The 27,162-nt window shown below is 38.7% G+C and overlaps 1 protein-coding gene across 2 annotated transcripts in view; it reads right to left on the reverse strand.

Annotated features, from left to right (window-relative positions):
- The window catches only part of BCKDHB (branched chain keto acid dehydrogenase E1 subunit beta), a 241,402-nt gene that overhangs the window by 122,991 nt on the left and 91,249 nt on the right, over positions 1-27,162 (reverse strand). For both annotated transcript variants that reach the window (XM_058661160.1, XM_058661155.1), the window contains exon 8: positions 26,501-26,611. In XM_058661160.1, the coding sequence (XP_058517143.1) occupies positions 26,501-26,611 (111 nt within the window). The remainder of the gene's footprint in view (positions 1-26,500; positions 26,612-27,162) is intronic.

Here is a 27,162-nt window from a genome sequence, read left to right on the forward strand (position 1 = left end):
GACTTGCTGTCGAAAAATAAGCTGATTTTGGTGGTCAACAATGATTTATCTCCTATATCAGGTAAAATCTGGAAATACCACTGGAATATCTGACTGTTAGAAAGTTGACTGTCCCTTCTTATCAACCCCCAGTTCTAAGCTGTGCCACTGGTTAAATAACTGGAGATATTCAGTATTTTCCAGTAAGAAGTCCTTTTACTTTAAAATGCTAATGGCACAAGAAATTTTTGATATCTTCTTCAGTAACCTAGTAATTTATATAAGGCAGCTAATACTTTCCATTGGCTACATAGCAATTCAGTCAGTTTCAGATAGAGCTTTATAAAATACCATTTTTATGGTTGGCGGTCATCCAGTGGTACTAGCCAAATGCGAAGAAAGTAAGTATATAGATTAGCAAAAGAAGATGGGAAAGGTTTTACTCACAGAATGTGATTAGAGTTAAAGAAATAACTGAATGAGTAAGAAGAGGTTGAAAAGATAGTACTTTCTAGATGATCTTCATGATGCCTGTTAAAGAATGAAAAAACATAATAGAGAAGCTTTCCAGTTCAACATGACCAGCCGAGTTTATTCTTTCATCTCCCATCTCTCTCATGACAGGAAATGAATGCAAAAATGGAAAAAATTCTGTTGCAGTAAAAACAACAAAGTTGGAGAAGAAGAATAATTATCAGGCAAAAAAAAACTGATAGAAGTTTCTTGAGGATATGTAATGAAAACATAAACAAAAAGCAGAGGAAGCTAAAATCCAGACACATGGAGAACAAATGAAAGAGGAAGTGGACATCCCCAGAGAGAAGGTAGGCTCATCAGCAGGTGGAGGAGGTGGGTGTAAGAATTAAGAATGAAAACAGTAGGATTAAATGGAACAGCTGTACCAACTTTCCCACTTTCACCAAATAAAACACATCTCTCTAACCACAACCCAATAGACGATCCAGGAAAAACAGCTAGTTCCTCAGAGAATCATTCCAATTGCATAAGACAGCCATGTGGGTGCTGATGTCCAAGAATTAAAACGAGCCCAATCTCACATCTACAGGTACTCCTTCCCATCCAAGGAAAGGCTTCTTATCCACTCACCATAAAGCAAAGTCTCTCCCACCAACACAGATTCTAGACAACTTTTTCCCATAACAAAAGGTCTAGTGAAGAAAGAGACATACAGGAGACTTCAAACCTCTGTGGAAAATCAAGCTAAATGTCAGGTACGGGCAGTTAGCCTAGCAGTTAAGAAACCTGTGTCCCATATCGTGGTACATGGGTTCAATGCCCAACTCTGACTTCTGACTCTGTCATCCTGACAATATTTACCCTGAGAAGTAATGGTGATGGCATCCATATGAGAGATCTAGAGGCCACAGAAAAAAGCTGTTTTCATTCCCTCTCTCTTTGACTCTCAAATAAAGTAATTAAAACTAAATTTTAAAATAATAAAAGCAAAAAAAAAGATACATCTGAAGAAATGATAAAATGAAGACATAATAGGTAATATAAAAGCAATAGCTTGTGGGCTCGGCAGCATGGCCTAGCGGCTAAAGTCCTTGCCTTGAATGCGCCAAGATCCCATATGGGCGCTGGTTTTAATCCCAGCAGCCCCACTTCCCATCCAGCTCCCTGCTTGTGATCTGGGAAAGCAGTCGAGGACGGCCCAATGCATTGGGACACTGCACCCGCACGGGAGACCTGGAAGAGGTTCCTGGTTCCCGGCTTCGGATGGGCGCGTACCGGCCCGTTGCAGCTCACTTAGGGAGTGAATCATCAGACGGAAGATCTTCCTCTCTGTCTCTCCTCCTCTCTGTATATCTGACTTTGTAATAAAATAAATACATCTTAAAAAAAAAACACATTAGCTTGTAATAATTCATACTGTTGGGCCTGACGCAGTAGCCTAGTGGCTAAAGTGGCACATGCCAGGATCCCATATGGGCACTGGTTCTAAATCTGGGTTGCCCCTCTTCCCATCCAGTTCCCTGCCGGAGGCCTGGGAAAGCAAAATGGCTGTTGTAGCCACTTGGGGAGTGAATCAGCAGATAAAAGCTCATCCTCTGTCTTTCCTCCTCTCTGTATAACTGACTTTCCAATAATAATAAAATAATCTTTTTTTAAAAAAGAGTATAGTTCAATTACATTCACTTTGGAATTTAATTAAGATGGATAGGAAAACTACCAATTGATTGATGTTTATCAGTTGAAAGTTTGGACACAATTGAAGACAGGATAATCACAAAACTAGTCTGTCATGACTGGCATTGTGGCAGAGTAGGTAAAGCCTCTGCTTTATGAAGTTTTTGGCAGAACATTAAAATTTCTCCAATCTATGTGCACTCACTGAACTTTATACTTTTATACTAATATAAAAGTATACTAAATGTCATATTCTTCTACAGTATACACCAGTTTCAAAAATTTTAAGTTAACTTGTCATACAGACTGCAGAATCAGGGTACCACCACAGACGAAGCAAGAAAACCTTACCAATTAGAGTGAATATGTACAAATTTAAAAATACAAGTACCATTTTGGTGGTATCAATTTGATGGCCATCAAAGACCTGCACAGAAAGTCAAAAATACTATATTTCTCACATTATCTCTAAAATATTACACCAGGAACATATGTAGCATGATCCTTTTCACCATAAAATGAGGTGATGAATTTCTTTCTTTCCCTTGCTATTCAAAACAAAAGCAAACCTTTAGAAAATCCTGAATTAAACTCACACAATTTAATAGTCTACTTCAAAATTACATCAAATAGGATTAAAAATAGACAAATACGATCATATAATTTAGTCCTATTTTATTCATTTCTGTGTAGAAAAAAAAGATATGCCAGTTAAAAAGAAATACCTTAGTCACAGTTACAAAGTATAAACTGTACTTACAAACAGTATATATGTGTGTGAAAAGACATAAATATATACATACTTTTAAAAAAATGATTTTATTTGTTTATTTAAAGTCAGAGTTACTGAGAGAGAGATCAAGAGATTTTCCATCCATTGGTTCACTCCCCAGTGGCTACCATGGGCAGCACTGAGACAGACTGAAGCCAGGTGCCAGGACTTTGGACGGCGAGGTCCCAAACAATTGGGAGATCTTCAGCTACTTTTCTCAGGCCCAGAGCAGCAGGTTCATGACCAGACATCTATATGAGATGCTGACCCCACAGGCAGCAACTTCACCAGCTACACTACAATGCCAGCCTCCCATTTTTAAAAAATGCATTATACAGGAGGGCAAACAGGAAGGAAAATTCCTGCTAATCATTAAAACTTTAAAAAGGTCATTTTCAAAGCAGATAATGCCTTTGTGTTCTAATGATATCTGGGGCCGGGAATTCAGGGCTCAGTACTGATTGCAGCTCTGCTGCTCACGGGCTGAAAGACCAGAGAGGTGTTCCGACTTTTCCTTCTCTCTCAAGCGAGACTGATAATTCGTAGCATGTAGGACAGTTGGAAGAATCAAACTGGAACATATGAGTGCACAATTCTGACAAAAAGTCTGGCATGGAGCAGACATGAAGTGAAAGCGTTATTATCCTGCCACATAAATATATCCTTATTGCCTGTATCCTTTATACTTTCACATTACATTCAAACATTATCATAAATCAAATATATTTTTTAAATATTTATACGTTCTGCTCTATCTTTGCTTGAAAGCTGCATAGAATAATTTTAAAAAGCATGGGGTGATGGGTGAAGTCTGTATTCTGACAGTCTGGGTTGAAGCCAGTTCTGCCCTTTACCAGATGTGAGCAATTGTACCTCTTCTGAACCTCAACTTAGCTGCTCATAAAGTAACAAGGGGCAACATTTAGTACAGTCGTTAGATGTCACTTGGGATGCCTGTGTTCCCATACCAGAGTGACTCGGCCCAGTCCTGGCTCCACTGTCCTAGCTTTCTCACAATGTGCACCTTGAAAAACAGCAGTAATGGTTGAAGTCCTTGAGTCCCAGCCACTACTGTGCAAAGCTCATACTGATTTTCAGAGGTTCTGACTTCAGGTTGGCCCACCCCCAACTGTTGCAGGCATTTGAGGAATGAACCAGCTGGTGAGATATCTCTCCTCTCTATTTCTCTGTTCTTTCCTACACCCTCCTTTTCTCTAGCTCTCAAATAAGCAATTAAAACAAACAAATACTAACAGTGATGTCCAATTAGAACTGTTGCAAATATTAAAGCAGATATGCATAAGATATGCAGCTTTAACTTTTCTTTATTTCCATTTACTAGGAACTATGTCAAGTCATGTCATATAAAACATATTACCTAAAACATTTCACACCAAAAAATAAACCAAGTGAAAGGAATAAAATCTTCACTTTATATTCCCTAAAGAAATTGCTAATTATTCCTTTAATTTCTTTCACTGGAAAACAAGAGAGAGTTTGGAATGTTCTCACCACCACAAGGAAATAATAAATGTTTGAGGTGGTGGATAATGCTAAGTATTCTGATTTGACCATTGCACATTGTAACACATATTGAAATATCATACTGCACCCCATAAATGTTTATAATTATGTGTCAATCAAAGATAAAATTAGCTTTAAAAAGGATAAAATGAAAACAAAAAACAGTTGCCACATGTTATTTTTTCAATTCAACAAGATCATTCTACAAATATGTATTGGGTATCTTCTATAAAGTAGATATTCATCCAGATTCTTGGGAACATAAAAATGAAAAAAAATATGTGAGAAATCTTCAAAAGTTTCACAAAAAAACCACACATTGGCTTTTAATTTTGTTTGCCACAACTTTTTAAAGTATCGTCGTCTAAAAGAGAAATCAGTGAAGGGCAAGACAAGGCAATGAATGTAAGAGACAATTTCAAGTTTAGCACTTGATCCAGTTAGCACAACTAACTGCTTAAAAATATGAAAGAGAAAAAAAAACATTTAAAGATTTATGCATTTTATCAGAAAGGCAGATTTACAGAGACAAGAAGAGATAGAACAAGATCTTCCAGGCATTGGTTCACTCCCCAAATGGCCAGAGCTGTGCCAATCTGAAGCTTTCTCTGGGTCTCAGAAATGCTAAAGAGGCCCACTCATTTCAGCCATTCTCCACTGCTCTCCCAGGCCATAAAGCAGGGAGCTGGATCAGACATGAAACAGCCAGGACATGAATCGTTGCCCACTTGGAATGCTGGCACTTGCTGGCAGAGAATTGCCAAGTTGAGCCATGATGCCAGTCCTGTGACAAAGAAAATTCTACAGGAAGGAACACTTGGCAAATGGGATCATTTCCATAGGACCTATTCATGGGGCTCTTCCATTCTGGAATACAATCATAAACTCTTCTGCAGAAGGCAAACATTATCTAACTTGCTTTCTCTGATGGGTCTATCTACAGTCACAGTAATTCCACACTATAAAATCATAATTAATTTCCTTATTCCTTTTTTTAATTAAACATATATTTTTATTGCATTTCCTTTTTTAAAAAAATTAATTACATTGCATTATGTGATACATTTTTTTATGCACTGGGATTCCCCCCACCCCTCCCAAAACCCTCCCCCCACGGTGGATTGCTCCACCTTGTTGCATTTCCATAGTTCAAATTCAGTTGACATTCTTTCATTGGAGGTATTTACCAAGCATAAAGTCCAGCATCTTATTGTCCTGGTAAGTTCAATGGTTTCTTGGTGAGACCATCTCTGGCCTGAAGCTAGAGCCGGCAGAGTATCATCCCAATCAATTAAAAGCCCCAACATAATATTTCCAACCATTTACAACATTATGGCATTAACTGACATGGTATTGATTAACCAATATGTTAATAGGAAAATGCAGGTTCTCAACCACAACCTGTGACTTCTTCATAGACATTTCAATTTTGGTTTACATTCAACCATGTTCTATACACCTTAAAATGGCTTAGATTGCTATTCAGCTGTCTCATGCCTATTTTAATTTTAGTCTTTAGCATTTTATAGCATTGAAGCATGATTTCGCTGAACCTGGCTGTTTTTCAGGGGGTCTAACTCTATAATTATAACAGGATATATGTCAACAGTTTAGGTGAGCATGTTTAGGAGGGGTGTGCAGAGAAATCTTCCATACCCCAGTGAGGAGTAACTAATCTTTGTGTCCCACCCAGTGAGTTATAAGTGCATCCACGCTGACCGTTTCCTATCTGTTTCTAAGCTTTCCTTGTTGTTCTCTATCTATTCTAGTTTGGTTGGTTTGTTTGTTTGTTTGTTTGTTTGTTTTGAGGGGTTTCTGGAGCACTCCTGATGGTTATTATGAGAGGGGGTGGGGACCCAAAGTTGGAAGCAGGCAAGGACCAGAGAAAGCTCCTCTCCCTAGTCCCGAAGGAAGTTTACTGTTCTTCTGTTTCTGCGGACCACTCAGGGTTCCTGGTTGTTGTTCCGATGACCTTGGATCCTGCAAGGCAGGACTTGAGCGTCTTCCATCCCATGTGGTAGATCCAAATGGGGGTGGTTGACCTCAGAGTTCTTGGTCTCCGAAGGCACTCCATTTCCTCGTGGTCTCCTTGGCTGTTGGGATGTAGTCCTCGGTGCTCCTTGGTACTGATAGTCCTTGGTGAGTATCTGGGAGTCTTCAGGGTTGGGATAAAAGCCTCCTCCTGTCCGCCTGCTCCACTCTGGGTTCCCCCCTTCTCTTTGCATATGACCTCCTGTTAAGAGGTTGTTAGGATTACTCCTGATTCCCCCATATGCCTTTGTAGTTTTACTATTTGTCTAATGCTAATTTGAATCTGTTGTCTATGAGTTACCAGTTATGATCCTGATAGGTTATATTTCCCGTCTGCCTCACACCTTCTAGGGTGATGTAAGATTTCTCTGCTCTCCCTCCCTCCCCTTTTCCAAGTATCATGGGGCCTTACAAGTACATTAGGTTTAATTTTCTTTTTTTTTTTTTTCTTGCCCTAGTGTTTATGTTTACTATTGCTGGGAATCACCAGAAATTCATCTCTGACCTACACAAAGGCTGGCCTTATTCAAGAGTGTCCCTAAGCAGCTTTTTCTGATCGTAAAAACTCCGTAGCTCGCTGCCAGGCGGCCAGCAGGCAGAGCCTGGCACCATTTGGTGCACTGGCTGCCCAAAGCCAGGGACCCTCTCACTGCCTTGCGGCAGTGGTCTTGGCATGCTGAGTCCTTGTTCTCGGATCCGGCCTGGCTGGGCCGCTCCCCTAGGGTTGCCCCGAGCCCTGGGGGGCAGCCAGCCACCTCTAGGCCAAGGTTCCAAACCCTCCCCAATTCGCCCCACCTCTAGCTTATGGCAGAGGAGCGGAGCTAGCCCTCTAGCCGAGGTCCGGAGGTTCCCTCATGGCAGGCTTACCCAGGGGAAGGTGGTAGCTCTTGGGCCTGGGAATTTCCTTATTCCTAAAGAAAAGCATTTCATTTCATCCTAGATAATTCTAAAAGATTTATTTCTTAAAAGATGTTTTTATAGAAGAACCTTATTTTATAAATATGAAATATACACAATTTTAACAACTTATAACTACCTACAGTCCATCATCAGAAATATAAATAAAGACATCATTAATAATTTAGTTTTAACATATTATTTGGCTGATACATTGTAATTGTACATGCTTGCATTTATGAGGTTCAGGCTGGCATTCCCATGCACATGTGTAATGACCAGATCAGAGTAACTGTCATATCTAGCACCTCAGAATGCAGCATGTAGTTTTGTTAGAAACATTCCAAATCATTCCCTTTAGTTAATTTTAAATATTCAATTAAGCTTTGCCAATCAGAATTCTCCTACTGTGCCCTTAAAGACATTAGAAGTTACTTTCCCTATAAAGCTATACCTCTGACCATATTAAATGCCTCTCCCCATCTCTTCTTCCTTACATCCTTCCCAGGCTCTGATAACCACTTCCATAATAATGCTTTAAAGATTTATTTATTATTTGAAAGTGAGAATTACAGAGAAAGTGTCAGAGACAGAGAGAAAGAGATCTTCCATCCGCTGATTCACTTCCCAGAGGGGCGCAATGACCAGAGTCAGGCCAGGCTGAAGCAAGGAGCTTCCTCAAGGTCTCTCATACAGGCAGCAGGGTTCCAAACCTTTGGGCCATCCTCTTCTGCCTTTTCTAGGCCACCAGCAGGAAGCTGGGTCAGAAGTGGAGCAACCCAAATGAGTTGCTGGCAGCACAGGCAGGGCTTTGACCACTACGCCACAATGCTAGGGCACAGAATAATTTCAAACTCACATATATTTGTACTGTAAAGTAAAGTCCTTTAAGTTCATTGAGTGACATTATTTGATTATATGTTTTTACCAAGGTTTATTTGGAAAGAAAAAGAAGAGCAAAGAGGCAATCCTAAACTTGTTTTTAGTCTAGTAGATTACAAGTTTTTCCAATACATAAATTAAATGAAACTTTCAGGATAAGTTATAAAGCATGACCAGAATAAAATTACTTCCATATTATCCATTCAGAACAATAAAGTACAATATATTTAATTTACAATAATGGAGCCAGAAACTACTATAGAAACCTAATAAGTGTAATTAACCATGAAGCCTGGCTCAAGAGAGGCCTCTAGCGGCTATCAATAGTTACTGGCTCCACTTCACACCAACCCAAACACATTCATTAAGAATGCCCTTATTCTCATTTTCTTTCTCTCTCTCTTCCCTCTCTCACCCCCCTCCCCATCCTCTTTCACCTTTCCACGTAATTACCTAATTGGGTCCAAGAAAAGGTATTAACTCGTAACGGTCAATCAGATATCCTATACCAGCAAATTCTTCAACTTCTCCAAAACCAATTTAACATCACACAGTACAAAGCACAGACTATAAATAATACCTTGCTAGAACTAGCAATCTTAATGAGAAATAAAATTTAAGGAAGCCTACATCAACCCTACTTTAAAAATAAAACATAAAAGCTATCATATTAGAGGTAATTTCTTTTTTTTTTTAAGATTTATTCATTTTTATTGCAAAGGTGGATATACAGAGAAGAGGAGAGACAGAGAGGAAGATCTTCCGTCCGAGATTCACTCCCCAAGTGAGACGCAAAACGGCCGGTGCTGTGCCCATCTGAAGCCGGGAACCAGGAACCTCTTCCGGGTCTCCCACGCGGGTGCAGGGTCCCAAGGTCTTGGGCCGTCCTCAGCTGCTTTCCCAGGCCACAAGCAGGGAGCTGGATGGAAGTAGAGCTGCCAGGATTAGAACCAGCGCCCATATGGGATCCCGGGGCGTTCAAGGCGAGGACTTTAGCCACTAGGCCACGCTGCCGGGCCCTAGAGGTAATTTCTAATTTAATCTACAAGTCTTCTAAACATGCTTCTCACTATTGAAAAGCACAAGCTTACTTCAAAGAATTTGTGGAAAAACCATGTTGTGGAAAAAATTGCATGTTTTTACATTTTTGGCACCAAAATGAGACTGCTTTTTCACTATATTCCCACTCACTTTTTGAAGCTCCCTTATAATTATGTAACTAACACTCAGTTGGCAATGAAAAGACTAACAAACTTGGTGATTATGAAATATAAATGACTACCTACATTCAATTTAATTCCTTCATTGTTATGCCCTTGTAAGATTCCCTTTTCCTTCCATGAGGCCTCCCTTTCCTACAGTATCCAATCCTCTCTTCACTAGCCTCAAACCTTTATGTAGTGCCTCCAGTGAAATCTTGTAGTAAGAATGAGAACATCTGAGCAAAGGGATTGAAGAGAATGTTTTATCTAAGGACACTGAGCCATTAAACTCTCCCTCCCAACTATAATGGCTCTGCCATGCCACAGCAGAAATACCCTCAGCGTATGGACCACAATGTAGCGTCTCTGAGTGCCTTGTTCCTTTGATACTTTACCCAAAAATAATTTAAAAAGAAAAAACAGAAATACTGCAATACATAGCCAGAGAACCATTCCTATCTTTAGGCATATGTCTGCTACATAAAGAAGAAAGGAAAACCCCTCACAGCAAACAAACAATCATACAAACTAAAAAAAAAAAAAAAAAAAAAAAAAACAACCTAAAATAAATAAACAACAGAAAGTAGAACTTGAAATCTGACAGGAAAGAGCTGGCATGGATTGGCTCATGCCTTGCTGGGTGGGTCACAAAGATTAGTTTTACTCCTCACCATGGTGTTGAGGATTTTCCTGCATACACCCCCCCAAAAAAAAATGTTCTGTACCTAAAATGTTGACATATATCTTGTTAGAGTTACAAGCCAGTCTGGATTATCCTAAAATCTGCCAAGATCAGCAAAATTTTACTTCAACACAACAACTGGCTAAATACTAAGATGAAATGGACACGAAACAGCTGAATGGTGCCTTATGGCCATTTTAAGGTATAGAGCAGCCGGTCCTGTATATGAACTAAATTGAAATGTCAATGAGCTAATCATAGGTGGTGGCTAGGACTTGTTTTCCTTTTTTTTTTTTTTATTTATTAATTTATTATTTTTTTTTTCTTTTTAATACACTGGTTACTCAAAACCATGTCAACTCCATAACATTGCAAATTGCTGTTGATGTTATATTGGGACTCTTAATTGACTGTGATGATATTCTGCCAGCTCAAACTTCAGACCAGAAAAGGTCTCCCCAAGAAACTGTTCAACTAATCTGGACAATAAGTAGCTGGACTCTATGCTTGGTATATGTTTGCAATGAAAGAATCTTGATTGAATTTGAACTGTAATACTGCATCAAGGTGGAGGAATCCACCGGGGGGAGGGGAGGGGGAGGGAGGGGGGGATTCCCAGAGCCTATGAAACTGTCACATAATGCAAAATAATTAACAATAAAAAAAAAAAAAAAGAAAGGAAGGGATAAGAGAAAGTGCCACAGAAGGGCTGGAACTGAATCACAATAGATTCAGCTGCCACCTGCAACACTGACATCCTCATACAGGTGCCAATTTAAGTTCCAGACATTCCATTTCTGATTCAGCTCTCTGCTAATGCACCTGGGAAAGCAGAAGATTATCAAAGAATAGACCTGGATGGAGCTCTGTACTCCTGGCTTTAACCTGGCCTAGTCCTAGCTGTTGTGGCTATTTAAGGAATGAATCAATGGATGGAAGATTCAGCTCACACTCTCTTTCTCTCTGTAACTTTGCCTTTCAAATAAATAAAATTAATATTTTAAAACATTTTTAAAAAGAGAAAATGAGCTAGAAGAACAGATATGATAGTCTCTCTACATTATTTCCAAATTTTATTAAAACAAAGCAAAACAAAAAAGACATTTCGAAAGAACTTTAAAGGAGTAACACATTGCATTGGGCAGGAGGAAACGGAGAAAATGTGATACAGTATCTTCTACCCCTGCATGTTTGAACAGAGAACAACCCTGATGTGAAACAGGACTTAGTGGCTATGAAAATAACAAAAATCAGCCCTGGGAACAAGGTTCAAGGGGATTGGCCCTGTCTGATTCTTATAGTCCAATTCTGCAACAATGACCCACCTGCAAAGCAGACAAGAAATGAAACAAGGCTCTGAAAGCCACTAACCGAATACAAGAAGATTTAAATGTAAACTTTATACTCTTGATTCATGGAAAAACTTTATAGACCTCTGGTCCATGTGTGTGTCTCACAAAGGTTCATCATCTGGATCTCATGTATAACTATGCAGGAATGTGACAGTATAAAAAGAAATAAAATTTAAAACTTAAAAAGACTTGAAGTAAGAAAACTTAAAAATGCAAATTTATCAAAATAAAGTCATTTATTTCAATAAATGTAAATGTCTTATGTATAACAATCCATGTTTGATCAACCTAAATTATTTCCTAAAAATTAAATTACATAAATTAGATTCTCCTTGACAAAATATAAGTAATATAGTTTTCATATATTGGTATCCAAAAGGTTAAAAAGTTTCAGAACTGCTACATGAAATGATAATGCTCATCCGTGCAGAAAATGTAATGACCCATAGAAACTCCAGTTTTAGAAATTACAGATGTTGCAGAGTCAATTTCATTTTGACTTTCACAGAAGATAAACTGTAACTACTCTGGGCCCGGCGTCATGGCCTAGCGGCTAAAGTCCTCGCCTTGAACGCGCCAGGATTTCATATGGGCACCGGTTCTAGTCCCGGCAGCCCCACTTCCCATCCAGCTCCCTGCTTGTGGCCTGGGAAAGCAGTCGAGAACGGCCCAAAGCTTTGGGACCCTGCACCCGCGTGGGAGGCCCAGAAGAGGTTCCTGGTTCCCGGCTTCGGATGGGCGCGCATTGGCTCGTTGCGGCTCACTTGGGGAGTGAATCATCGGACGGAAGATCTTCCTCTCTGCCTCTCCTACTCTCTGTATATCTGACTTTGTAATAAAAATAAATAAATCTTAAAAAAAAAATTTTTAAAATTGTAACTACTCTAATGAGTAGTCAAAGGAAAAATAAGGCTCAAGTTAAAAACAAAATTTAGGGTCCGGCGCAGTAGCTTAACGACTAATAAACACTTTCACGCTCTGGGATCACCTATGGGCACCAGTTCTAATCTTGGCAGCCCCGCTTCCCATCCAGCTCCCTGCTTGTGGCCTGGGAAAACAGTTGAAGATGGCTCAAAGCCTTGGGACCCTGCACCTGTGTGGGAGACCTGGAAGAGGCTCTGGGCTCTTGGCTTCAGATTGGCTCAGCTCCAGCCACTGCAGCCACTTGGTGAGTGAATCATCAGTTGGAAAATCTTTTCCTCTGTCTCTCCTCTCTGTATATATGACTTTCCAATAAAAAGTTAAAAAATCTTTTAAAAAATGTAATTCATATTTGGGCCCGGCGGCGTGGCCTAGCGGCTAAAGTCGTCGCCTTGAAAGCCCCGGGATCCCATATGGGCGCCGGTTCTAATCCCGGCAGCTCCACTTCCCATCCAGCTCCCTGCTTGTGGCCTGGGAAAGCAGTCGAGGACGGCCCAAAGCTTTGGGACACTGCACCCACGTGGGAGACCCGGAAGAGGTTCCAGGTTCCCGGCTTCGGATCGGCGCGCATCGGCCCGTTGCGGCTCACTTGGGGAGTGAATCATCGGACGGAAGATCTTCCTCTCTGTCTCTCCTCTGTGTATATCTGGCTGTAATAAAATGAATAAATCTTTAAAAAAAAATGTAATTCATATTTAAATCTTAACAGAATATGCTAATACATTTTTAACAGAGCAATATTCTAGAGTAATTTTTAAAACCAAAGTATTTATTTGAAAAGTGAAAAGACAGTGAAAGAAAGATAAGAAAGGCCTTCCATTCACTGAGCTGGATCAGGCCAAAGGCAGGAACCTGGAATTCACTCGGGGTCTCCTGCAGAGGTGGCATGGAACCAAGCATATAAGCCATCATATGATGCCCAGAATGGTGCACACCACTAACCAGGAATCAAGGGCAAGGCAAGGAACCAAATCAGTCCAGGCTCTCTAAGGTGGGCTGTGAGCATTCCGATGACTCCTTAACCAACGTGCTAAAAGCATGAAAAACCATTTATGGCTACATTTTAAACTTCTGTAATAACACCAAGAACTTTATCATTCTTTCCCACACAATTTTATCTGCAATTCATCTGTAATTTTTCTCTGTGTAATAAGAGTTAAGATCAGCAGCAAAAAGATCACTTTCTGAAAATGCTATGGTTTCTGTTCTGAATTGCAATGTCACTTCTGTCCTAACAAAAAGCAGGTATGTTTCTGGACTCACATTCTATTCCACTGGTCTTTTTGTCTACCTTTATACTAATACAGTTCAATGACTATAGCCCTATAACACATTTTGTCACTTCTGTCCTAACAAAAAGCAGGTATGTTTCTGGACTCACATTCTATTCCACTGGTCTTTTTGTCTACCTTTATACTAATACAGTTCAATGACTATAGCCCTATAACACATTTTGACTTTGATGAAGTCTTAGCTTTTCTGTTCCTCAAAATAACTGTGGCTATTCTTAGCCTTATGATTGTTAAACACGCCATATGCTTCAGCTTGCTTCAGTCTTTAATTTGTCTGAATAATATTTTGTGATTTCCTGTGTAAGGGTCTGACATGAGTAACACCAAATTACTCTTTAGATAGTCCTGATCTCAAGAGGAAAACTGTCAAAATTTTGCTAGCAATATATATATGTGTATATATATAGTTTTTTGCTGCAAGCAGTTGGTGGCTGCCTTTCTCAGAGTAAAAGAATTCACTCCCATTTCTAAGTTGATAAAACACTTTAATTATGAGTAGATACTGAATTTAGACAAAGGCCTTTCTGTATTACGAAGATGGTTATTATATTGCTTTTCTCATTTGGCAAATAGGGAAAAGTTTCAAATGTTTGGTGAATGTCTGAGACTATTATCTCCACTAACTATGTTCATGTAAAAATGTCCGTAATTTTCCTTCTTAAACTGTCTTTAAAGTGTTTCATATGGGCCCAGCACAGTAGCCTAGTGACTAATGTCCTTGCCTTGTATGTCCGGGATCCAGTTCGTGTCCCAGCGGTCCCACTTCCCTTCCAGCTCCCTGCCTGCAGCCTGGAAAGGCAGTCAAAGCTGGCCCAAGGTTTTGGGACCCTGCACCCACATGGGAGACCATGAGGGGGTTCTGGGCTCCTGGTTTTGGATCAGTTCAACTCCGGCCGTTGTGGTCATTTGGGGAGTGAATCAGCGGGTGGAAGATCTGCCTTTCTGTCTCTCCTCCTCTCTGTATATCTGACTTTACAATAAAAAATAAGTAAATCTTAAAAAAAATGATATGATAATTTTACTTGCCTTTAAAAAACAATCAATATCTTTCCCATCTGATTCCATTCCCTGAGAATTCATATAAGAATCATGTTTTATTGAATTGAACTAAAGCCATATGTGCCTGGGGTTTTTCTGGTATGTAGGTTAATAAAAGTGGACTTAATTTCTTTAGTAGATAAAAGAGATTAGATTTTCTAACTCCACTTTTATCAATTTTTAGTAATTTCTATTTGTCCAAGAATTTATTAATTTTACCCAACTCATTGGTAAATTGTTCAGAATGTCCATATTATCTTAATAGTGCCAATAGCCTGTACTGATGTCCTCTTTTTTAACCCAACAATTGTTGATTATGTTTGCCTAACTTTTTCATTAGGTCTGTTAAAAGTTTATCAATTACATTATGTTTTTCAAAGATTTAAATTTTGCTGGATTAAGTTTATCAGTAATACACTTTCAGCTTCACTGATTTCTGCTCTGATCTTTAGTATTCAACTTCTTTCTAATTTATTTGAGAGGGAGAGCTGCAAAGCCACTGGCCACTCCTCTATTCCCACAATGGCAAGAGTCAGGGAAAATTAAAACCAGGACACAGCAAGTCATTCCAGGCATCCCATACAGGTGACAGAGATGCCACTACTTGAGCCATCACCACTGTCTCCCTGGATCTTCATTAGTAGGCAGCTGGAGTCAGGAGCCGGAGCATTCTAATGTCGGCCATCCCACCTTAAACGGATTTATAAACGTCAGGCTACATGCCAATCATTCCATTCCACTTTCATTTTCTCTAGCTTTCATTTTCTTTCTAAAGACAGAATCTCAGAACATGAATCTTTTAATTCTAATTTCTGCTTACTAAACATATTATTTATGGTTATAGAATCAAATCCTAAAGCATCTGATATATTCTATCTTCAATATCATAACATTTATTACTATATATTTCACACCCTATGGTTCCTTAAAACAAAAAAATGACTGTAGAAATTGGAGCTTTTCCAGAGACCTTTTTTTCTTATACTTTTCTTTTTATTAATTTTTTTTTTCAAAAGCATAATGATAGAGAAGCAGAGGTAAACAGAGTTCTTTCAACCATTCTCCAAATACCTGCAAAAGCCAGGGCTGGGCCACTAGCCATGAGTCAAGCATTCTCACACAGGCAGCAAGAAGCCAAGCACTCAGGCCTTCATCTTTTGCCTTTCCTGGTGTAGTAACAGGAAGCTGGGTTGGCTCTCCCATCATTACTCCAATATAGGATGCAAGCTTATCAAGCAACTTAATACATTGCTTTAACCTAACACATCATAAAGCCTACTACTTCCTTCAACTTCTAACTGAATTTCACTGCTGTCAAGTAACATATTCTAAATGGCTTCATATGCTTGAAATTATTTTTCTGCTTGTGTGAGAAACAGATTAACTATGGACAGACAAAAGGGAGAGACGGTGAGAGACAGTTTCACTTCCCACATGCCCCCATGTCCGAGTCTTTATCAAGCCTGAGAGAAGACTCCCAGTGTCACAACAGCAAAAAGCTAAACTCAGGATCTAGAGCAAGACATCAGACCCAGGTACTCTGATAAGGGATGCAGGAATCTTAACCTATGTCTTAAGAACTAAGCCAAACACCCAAGACATGAAAAATTTTGAAGTTATACATATGGGCTAACAAATGGTGAGGTATGACACATGTTATATACTCAACTGAAATTGATTTTGTGCAATCTGGTGTTGAATTAGCACAAGCATGGTAACTGTTCCATAACATTATCTGCACACTTAACAAGATATTGTATACTTAATTCATGCTTTAAAAGGGTTGTCTTAATCTCCCACTGTAATTGTAAATGACTCTATATTTCCTAAATTTTATCTTTTCTTTTGTTATTTGTTTATTTTGAAGCTATATTATCAAAGACAAAATGGTTTAAAACTTATCATATCTCCACAGTAGACTAATCATTTTAGCATTATGAAATGTTCTTCTATGCACCGGGTACAGGGTGATGTACAAATTTAAGTTGGTTCTTGCTGCACTTAAATTCAAGGTGGCAGATTCCCAAGGCATACAGCTATATTCTCATTAACTCTTGCCAAGTGTTTTACAGGCCACTGTTATGAAACATGAAATTACACTGTATTTCAAAGATAAATTTTTAGGTTTACCTTTCGTCCATGTCATGGGAATGAGATAATCTTTATCTGGACTTCTCTAATAGGCAGCCAGAGTACAGCAACCCAGTGTAAGCCACACTTAATGCTCCCCCTGAAGAGCTTCTCAAGGATGGAGTAACAGTCTTGGAACAAGCTCTGCACCTGGCTGAGCAGTTTGGTCTTTGTCACCACCACCCTGAAGATGAGCTACTCCTCCTCCAGTGAAACCAGCTGCTCTTCCTTGCAGCTTCAAAATCCCATGCCATCCTCACTAAGCAGCATGATAGTTCTTAAGATGTCAACCCACAACCCACTCACCTATCGATAGATTAAACTTCCCTGTTCGGTCACACTCCAATATTGTCTGCATTTTAATGCTGTACTAGGAACAGAAATTAAGCTTTTGGTAACATTTCTTTTTATCTAGCAACGCTTCTTACCTTGACACTTTGTGCCAAGTTAATATGAATATACCAATTCTTATTCCTATCTCTTTAAGTTGAGGCTAAATGTGACAGCAGTTTTTTGTGTTTTAATGGTTCCTCAGAAGTTTAGACTTTGACTTAAATTATTTCATCTATTTGTTGTCAAATTTTGAGGCTTTTATCTATCCTCATCTCTTTTCTAATGATCTACCTTTTTCTTGCACACAATTGTACAGAACTGAAGTAAATATTTTTACCAATTTGCATCTTCCAACTTCTAGATGAACATTCTTTGCCTATCATTTCAATTATTACACTGAAATTATAACATGCATTATTGATTTTTAACACAACGAAATGTTACATTCTTCTAATAATATGACAAAAGTTCCCTACCCTTAGCTTTAGTAATTTTATGGTCTTCTATTTCAATTCTCTCCCCACTGCCAATATTTATACAATCCCTAAACTTCATAGAAAACTATCACTGCTAGTTTGGACCATCATTATTACTATATGTGATGCTCTCTTCATTTCCATATTTCCTTCTGCCTAAGAAAATTCCCTTACAAGATTTCTTTTGGAAAAATTCTGCTGCTAATAAATTCTCTCAACCTCTGGCCACCTAAACTATTTTTATTTCATCTTAATAGTAAACGGACACGTATATTGGGTGTAGCAATAAAATTGTAGACTAGCATATTTAACAATCTAAGATGTCATTCCATGTGTACATATGTGTGGTTGCATTTGAACAAAGCTATCTTACCAATTAACAAAGTGTCTTTAACACACGGGTTGATGTTCTACAAATTTCAAGAAAATATTGCTCAGAGAATGTTTCTATCTCATTTTCTTTAATTTCGCTAGAAAACAAATTATATACCAGACAAATGTCTGAAAAAATCCTTAACATATTTCACATTGTTTTCTTATTTATTATTTTCTTCTCTCTGCACTTGAACTTAGACAATTTCTATTAAGTTGTCTTGTAGCTCATTAACATCATCATCTACTAAGTTATAATACAATATAAACTCAGAAATTGCATTCTTCTTGTCAGATATACTTTTTTGTTGATTCCATAAAGTTTATTTCACACACACGCACACACACACACCCCCCTCAATTTCTTAGAGTATCTACCCTCTTATATGTTTTGCTCCTTTTTGTTCCATGTTCATAAACATTGTAAAGTCATTGCCTGCTCAATATCAGGATAACTTATATTGCTGCCTTTGTTTGTTTGTTTCTCTTGGTTATAGTCATATACACCTGACTCTTCATATGCTTGCTAATCTTTGACTGGCAACCAGATCACAACAGTTTCAGATGGCGAGAGCACTGACTCACTGCTTTGACGGGCAAACAGAGCAAAAGACAAATTCTATTAATCCACAAGGAACTCAAACAAGTGGAGGTGGTGGTGTGGTTTGGGAAGATCGATATCTACTTACAGTTTATTTCTCAACATAAGACCTGGCTCTCCATGGTTTTCATTGGAGAGCATTATTGGTTTTGGACACTCTGGCACTCAGCAATGGCTTTGCTCTTCACACCAGACAGCTTTAGAATTTAGCAGAAGTTTGAGAATTAACTGTGTAAGACCCTGCAAATTTTCCACTCTACTACAGCAAAAACATGGATTACATAAACTTGGCTTCTCAACTAGTTTACACAGAACAGCAAGCACCACTAGGTAAAAGAAGATGAACTGTCTCTCTACCATTCATTTAAGCCACTCCAATAGCCCATGCCCTCATGTCCCACTGTAACTCTCAAACACCCCAAAACTATTTTGCTTTTTAGTGGCCTCCAGTTCAGTCCTCTAATACCAGGTTTAGAATTGAATGGAAAAACTAACAGTGGTTATTAGGCCATTCAACTCTCTAATTTTATAGCTCCCCTGAGCAACATTCAAACATCCTGTGGTTTTCTCTACCCCTAAACAACATTTTTGAGGGCTTTTTTGTTTTTATTTTTTGGTGAAGCAAAAGTTATGAATTGTTTAACTGTCCCGGAGTCACTTTGCTGCATACAATTCACTAATATGTGCGTTCGATGTGTCATTTTTATACTTATTAGGCTTTACATGATTAAGTATCTCAAGAGATGTAGAATGGTGCTTTTATGCAATGTACAAAATGAAGAGATTTCATTTTGTCTTATGATAAAATATTAACAACTGAAAGAGATTATCAACTTAAATTCTGATTCAGTATAGAAATCACAGAGATGAGAAATATAACTCTTATTATAAAAAATCCATCATTTTGGGAGACAACATTGCAACATAACTGGTAAAGCTGAAGCAATTGAGCTGGCACCCATTTGTCAATTGGTTCAAGTACAGACTGCCACCATTCCAATTCAGTTCCCTGCCAATGCACCTTGAAAAACAACAGAGAATGGCCCAGGAGCTTGGGCCCTTGCACACATGTGGTAGACCTGCATGAAACATCTGGCTCCTGACTTCAGCCTGGCCATGCCCCAGTGGTTTTAGCCATGTGGGGAGTGACCCAGTAGATGGAGGACCTCTCTCTCTAATTCTGCCTTTTAAATAAATGAATAAGTCTTTTAAAAAGAAAAAAATTTAAATTTTAATATGAAGATTTGGCAGTCATGTATTCTTCTTTACAGTTATAATTCCTGAGGAAGCAGAGATAAGTTTCAATCTTTTTCTATTTTGATAGATGAAGGTAAAACAGGAGATGTACCATGGCCACTAAAGAAGATAAACACAGAGGCCCAGCACAGTAGCCTAGTGACTAAAGGCTTCTCCTGCAAGCACCAAGATCCCAAATGGGCGCCAGTTCTAATCTCAGAGGCTTCACTTCCCTTCCAGCTCCCTGCCTGTGGCCTGGAAAAGCAGTAAAGGACGGCCCAAAGCCTTGGGACCCTGCACCCGCATTGGAGACCAGGAATAATCTTCTGGTTCTTGGCTTCAGATTGGCTCAGCTCCAGCCATTGCAGCCACTTGGGGAGTAAACCAGCAGATGGAAGATCTTTCTTTCTGTGTATCCTTCTCTCTGTGAATCTGACTTTCCAATAAAAATAACTAAATCTTTAAAGAAGGAGGCGGAGGAGGAAGAGAAGAAGGAGAAGAAGAGAAACACAAATAAACCCAAAATCATCACAAAGTTACAAGCTGACTTTCACTGCCACAACTGGAGGGTGACTGGCTTGAAAAATAACACTATAAAAACATTCAACACAAAACTAAGATATCAATATTGACAAAACAGAAGTTTGACGCATCACTTTCCCATTCAGTAGAGGTCTCTGGACTCCTCTTTCATCTCCTCCAATAAAACAGAGCCCTGAGATACTTGGAACTACATTCCAGGATCACACAAAAATGACACAAGTAGATTTCAATATAGGAGACTGGGGCAAGAGCTGATTAATATAGACATTATTAATTTCTCCTTTCTTCTTTATCTCTCTTTCCTTGGCTTTAATGGTTACCAACCAGTGTTATTACTGTGTTTCACAATAAATTTCCTTTAGAATATAGATGAAATCGAAATATGTAAGGTAAGTTCTAAAATACTTGCCCTAGCCTAATATCAGTACTTTCCATTGTGCTGTGACACAATATCATATCCTCCTACGAGGAGGAATTTGATATATTTGGTATATTTGATTATTATTTAAAAAAAAACCTACTGACTTAATTGATTAGAAATTTCCTTAAATGAAGGAGGGGGGGGAATTCCTGAACCTAAGAACGTTTATCATGAAAATTATTTTTTTTAATTATTTATTATTTAACTTCAGTAATTACATTGTGACACAGTTACATAGATACTTGGGTTCTCCCCACCCCTCCCCAAACCCTCCCTCCCCAAACCCTCCCACCATGGTGGATTCCTCCACCTTGTTGCATAACCACAGCTCAAGTTCAGTTGAGATTTCCCCATTGCAAGCGTATACCAAACATAGAGTCCAGCATAATATTGTCCCGTCAAGTTCAACGGCTTCTTAGGTATACCCTCTCTGGTCTGAAGACAGAGCCAGCAGAGTATCATCCCAGTCAATTGAAAGCTCCAACATACCATCAGCAAAAATTCACATCATTATGGAATTAATTGACATAGTAATGAGTAACCAATATGTTAAAAGTAAATGCGGGTTCCCAGCCACCTTCTGTGACCACCTCCCCTATACTTCAATTTTAGTTTATACACAACATATAACATTCAAAACATAACATGTTATACATAACATCATATCATCTTAAATTAAGGCAAACATGTGGTATTTAACCTTTTGGGATTGGCTCATTTCCCTTAGCATTATGGTTTCCAGTTTGGCCCATTTGGCCACAAAGAACTGCATTTTGTTTTTTTTAATAGCTGAGTAGTATTCCATGGAGTAGATGAACCATAGCTTTCTTATCCAATCCTCTGTTGATGGGCATTTTGGTTGTTTCCATGTTTTTGCAATTACTGATTGTGCTGCTATGAACATAGGAGTGCATGTTGGTTTCTCATAGAACAAGTGTTCTGGATATATTCCTAGGAGTGCTATTGCTGGATCATACGGTATGTTGAATTTGAGTTGTTTGAATGTTCTCCATACTGATTTCCATAGAGGCTGTACCAGCCTGCAGCCCCACCAGCAGTGGAGTAGGGTTCCCTTTTCCCCGCAACCTCGCCAACAAGTGTCGTTGGTGCTTTTATTCATGTGGGCCAGTCTTAATGGCGTTAGGTGGTACCTCATTGATGTTTTAATTTGGATTTCCCTTATTGCCAGGGAACTTGAGCATTTTTTCATATGTTTATTTAAGAACGTTTATCATGAAAATTATTTTTAAAAATAAAAATAAAAAACAAATTACTTTAACAAGCATTAAACTATTTTCATGTAATTCTGAATAATTAGATATAGAATATTGTGCTTCACTCTGGCAACTAAAAACATCAGAGCTTAAGATGATTGTTGAAACCATTGGCAACCATGTCTTGTGTTTAGATGGTATCAAGTGAGTCATGGAAACATTTACTAAAACAAACCTTAAATCTTGCACCAGACTATATAACAACTTTCACACAAAAACACCCTCTGCTTAATCATTAGAGCTATGATATATAAAGATTATTTGCCAGAACTAACTTAAGAAGCAGCCTCTAAACACTATGAAAATATCAGAACTATGAAAGAGAGAAAAAGAGAAAGAGAGAGAGAGAGAGAGAAAGAAAGATAGAAAGAAAGAAAGAAAGAAAGAAAGAAAGAAAGAAAGAAAGAAAGAAAGAAAGAAAGAAAAAGGAAAGAAAGAAAAAGGAAGGAAGGAAGATAAAAGAAAAAATAACGTATTTTATGTTTTAGGAGTTATTTGATAACAGTAACTCAAAAAAAGAATTATATGATTATTACCTAGATTCAGCAGGTAAGACCATCACAAAAACATAGTTTAACCTTCCTTATGGGCCAACATGGAAATAGATAGTCTTCATATTACCTAGACACTAATATGAAAGATACTGGTTACAAACAAGCATATGAAAACTATGCTACAGTCTTGAGAGGATACTATGAGAATCCCATTACAATAAGAGCTAGATCAATCGTAAAAGGCCAAAGATCAAAAAGCTACTTAGAAACTGTAAATCGGAGAATCAAGATGGCGGAAGAGGGTAAGGACACGTTTAAATGGATGGAAAAATATTTAATCAGTATGAAGCAGAGAGGACATATTTCAGGAAATAGGAAAGGACAGATCAACAGCAGAGGGGTACCTGGAGACTGACAGACATGGGAAAGCAGTGGACACAACGGTGTGGTGTTGCAGAGACTGATACTCCAGCAGGGCGATCTGAACTCCACCAGCAGCCGGAACTCACCAGCAACCAGGTGGGAAGGGACTTTCACTGGGAGCTTGGGAGCTTGGGAGCTCGGGAGGTGAACACAGACAAAGAACTGTCCGTCCTGCTAGTCCGTTTGATTTGACCAGGAGCAGAGACAGGGCAGCAGATCTCAGACGGGCAGTGCCAGAACAGCGTGGATTTCATACCCTAGTCAGCCCCCTAGAGCTGAACTGGGCGCCATTTTGCGTAAGGGGGAAAGGATAAGGGAAAGGACTGAGCATGCACTGAGCTGGGAGTGAACTCATTTCTGGCACGGTGAACTGCAGGGAAGTGGTATTCTATGGGTTCCACCCAGAGCAGGTCTGGGTAGCCCTCGGATCTGACGGCCAGCAGATCAAGAACTGTAGTGGTGCTACATCAGGTGCCATTTTGTACACTCTGGCAATAGCTTTAGGACTGCAGGGGACAACAGTGAACTGCGCATGTGCTGAGCTCGCGAAAACTTGCTGACATCAGTGGATTGCATTGGTCCCGCAGGAAAATAATACTGCCTGTGGCATCGTACCGGCCAAAATAGGTCCGTCTGGCATCCAGACCTAACGTCCAACAGGTTCTGACAAGATCAGTGCCACCAACAACCTAATTATACAGGACACCTGGAGTCTCTAATCCTGGGACCTGCTCCAACTGGAAGTGGGAGAAACGTTGCAGAGACAACAGTGTAGCCTCAGCACAGTCTCACAGGAGGTGGAGAGTAGTGAGCCAAGAGCTGGGGCTGTGGAGACCATGGTGGAAATCTGAAACAAGAACCCAGACCTGGAACTCGTTGGAGGTTGTGGCACAAGTGGCTGCAAGCAAAAAGTTGTGTATCAACCGCAATTAGTAAAATCGCATTGTAGACCTGTGGGTGACACAGCTTAGAAACCTGCCCCCAAGGAGAAGACTCTGCTAACCAGAAGTACAATGATCAAGAGCAAAAGAAGAGACAAAAGCACAATGAATATTACTGAAAACTCCCCTGCAAAGGAGAAAAACCCTATGCCAACCTCACAGTTAACTGAGGAAGACATCGAGAAAATGGGGCATACAGAATTCATAAGACTCATTTTAAAGATTCTGATCAAAAATGAGACGCACGTACAAGAGTTCAAAGAATTTAAGGAAGCAACAAAACAAATCAAGGCTGATATATCAGAAATTAAGAACACAGTAGAGCAAATTAAAAGTGCAGTGGAGAGTCTCCAAAATAGAATGAAGCAAGCAGAGGAAAGAATCTCAGAATTGGAAAATATTTCCTGTCATCAGGGGGAAGCAAACAAAAAGCTGGAAGCAGAGCCGGATCAGGCCAAAAAAAGTATTCAAGAATTGAAAGACACTATTAAGAGGCCAAATATAAGAGTTATGGGAGTCCCAGAAGGTGCAGAAACAGAAGCTGAGTTTGCAAATGTATTCAATGAAATAATACAGGAAAATTTCCCTAATCTGGAGAAAGAATTGGGAAACAACATCCAGGAGGGGCACAGAACTCCCAACAGGCTTGATCAAAAGTGATCTTCACCAAGACACATGATAATCAAGCTCTCTTCAATTGAGCATAAGGAAAAGTTCCTTAAATGTGCACGTGAAAAAAATCAATTGACATATAAAGGAATGCCAATTAAGCCCACAGGAGATCTCTCACAGGAAACTCTACAGGCAAGAAGAGAATGGAGGGACATATTCCACATTCTAAAAGAAAAAAATTGTTGTCCCAGGATAACATATCCAGCAAAGCTTTCTTTTGTCTTTGAAAATAAAATAAAATTCTTCCACAGTAAAGAAAGGCTAAAAGAATTTGCCTCTTTCAAACCTGCCCTACAAATGATACTTCAAGATGTTCTCTTGACAGAGAAGAGGAATAGCACCTACCAAAACCAAAGGCAAATGGGAAGAAGATCCCACTAAAATGACAACAGAAGACTAAACCAATGAACAACCCATTCCTAAAATGACAGGACCAAAGTAACATCTATGAATATTAAACTCTGAATGTAAATGGCTTAAGCTCACTCAAACGCCATAGATTAGTAGACTGGATTAAAAAACAAAACCTATCTGTTTATTGTCTGGAGGAGACACACTTCAACAAAGATCAGTGGAAACTATATCACATGGGTTTTGTTGTTTACTGTTGGTTTCATCTCTTCAAAACACTTTCTTCTGATTAAATCATTCAGTGACTAGTAGATCATGCAGTGGCATCATTTTCTTCAAGAAGGTTCTTGATTTTCATTTCTTCAGCAACACATTAGTCATTTAATAGCATGTTATATAACTTCTTAGTGTTGTTAATTTCTTTTTTCTCCCTGATGTTGATTTTGTTTTGTGGCTCTTCATTTAAGGGGATGTATAGTAGCTGTGTAATGGAGACTGTCATGTCTAGTAACATGTCATTTAACTTCAGGGCATTGTAAATTTCTATTTTTCTTTCTATTGTTGATTTGGTATCATGACTTTTCATTTAAGGGGATGCACAGTAGTTGTATAATGGAGACTGTCATACCTAGTAACATGTCATTTAACTTAATGGCATTGTAAATTTCTATTTTTCTTTCTATTCTTGATTTTGCATCATGGCTTTTCATTTAAGGGGATGTTCAGTAACTGTGAAATGGAGACTAACATCCAGATGTGAGGATGCAGTGTGGTATGCATTTCTGTTTCCAGACAAAGATGGACTTACAATGAAACTGTTTACTATATCTTGATTATAGGATTCTGGACTCTCTGCCATTTTCCATGCCCGCAATGATGGACATATGACTGAGTATGAAGAACTATATGTTAGTAATGATATAGAGGAACTAGGTTGGGGGGGAGGGAATAGGGGAGGGGATAAGGGAATATGGAACTGTATCATAAAATGATAGCAATAACAATAAAATGTATATTAAAAAAAAGAAACTGTAAATCAGTGCAGCCAGAATCATATAACACCCAAACTTCAATATGCAGTATTGGGGCTGCATAAAAAGAATTCCATTTTAACTAATCTATTCTAATCACTTCTGGAAAGACAAATGAAAATTCAGCCAAACTATTTGCCTCACTAATTTAAACCTTGCTTACTGAACCATAATAAAAGCACAAGCAATTCCAACAGCCCAGATATGCTCCCTTATGGGCAACATGCTAATTACTCAAACAACTCAATCCAAAGTTACATGAACAATGCAGGTTTGTAATATTTTAAGTAGAAAATTAAAGTAGGAAAAACAAATTCTAAAATGAATGATTCTTTAAGCATAAGGTAATTGTAATAGCCCACAAACTTAAAAGTTTTCAAAACAATCAAGTGTTCCTACAGCAAAATATTTTTTGACATTTCCAGCAAATACAGTCCAAGATATTAGGAGTTGGAATTCTAATAACACTATGTTCATACCTTGCAAACCGTGTCCACATCCCAAGGTATAATAGTTCTCAGATCAATGACTTCACAAGACACTCCAAGTTTTTCCTGTGCCATGGAAGCCACTTCCCGAATCACATGAACCTGAAATGAGAAAAAATATGTAAAGAATGATTATAGACATTTAGGCCTGAAACGAAGTGAAATCAAATATCATTAATAGCAATAATGTTCAGAGTCAGACAGTGATATGCATAGAAAATTCATAAATTCATTTGAGACATACAGAACTCTATGTCCACCAAATAAATAAGCAAAGATGTCCACAAAACAGATAAAAATGGGTTGTCAGAGAAAGGGAGAAATGTGATAAACATACTGATTCCATAGACAGCACATAGAAAGCAAATAAAGTCAGAGAAGCAGATAGAGTTTCTATCAAAAGCATGTCGAAGGAGAAATAGATGACAAAGACCAAGAAACCAGTGTGAAGATAAACAGGAATTCTTTATTTTACTAACTACCTCATAGATTCCTTTCATTTTTTTTAAACTCCCAATTTTCTTGAAAGATTTATTTATTTTGTTCCAAAAGCAGAGTTATGGAGGGAGACACAAAAAGAGATTGTCTATTTACTAGTCCATTCCCCAAATGTCCATAGCAGTCAGGGTAGAGCAGTTAGGACTCAAACCAGC

The sequence above is a fragment of the Ochotona princeps genome, chromosome 1 (assembly GCF_030435755.1).
Source record: "Ochotona princeps isolate mOchPri1 chromosome 1, mOchPri1.hap1, whole genome shotgun sequence".
In the NCBI taxonomy this organism is placed as follows: domain Eukaryota; kingdom Metazoa; phylum Chordata; class Mammalia; order Lagomorpha; family Ochotonidae; genus Ochotona; species Ochotona princeps.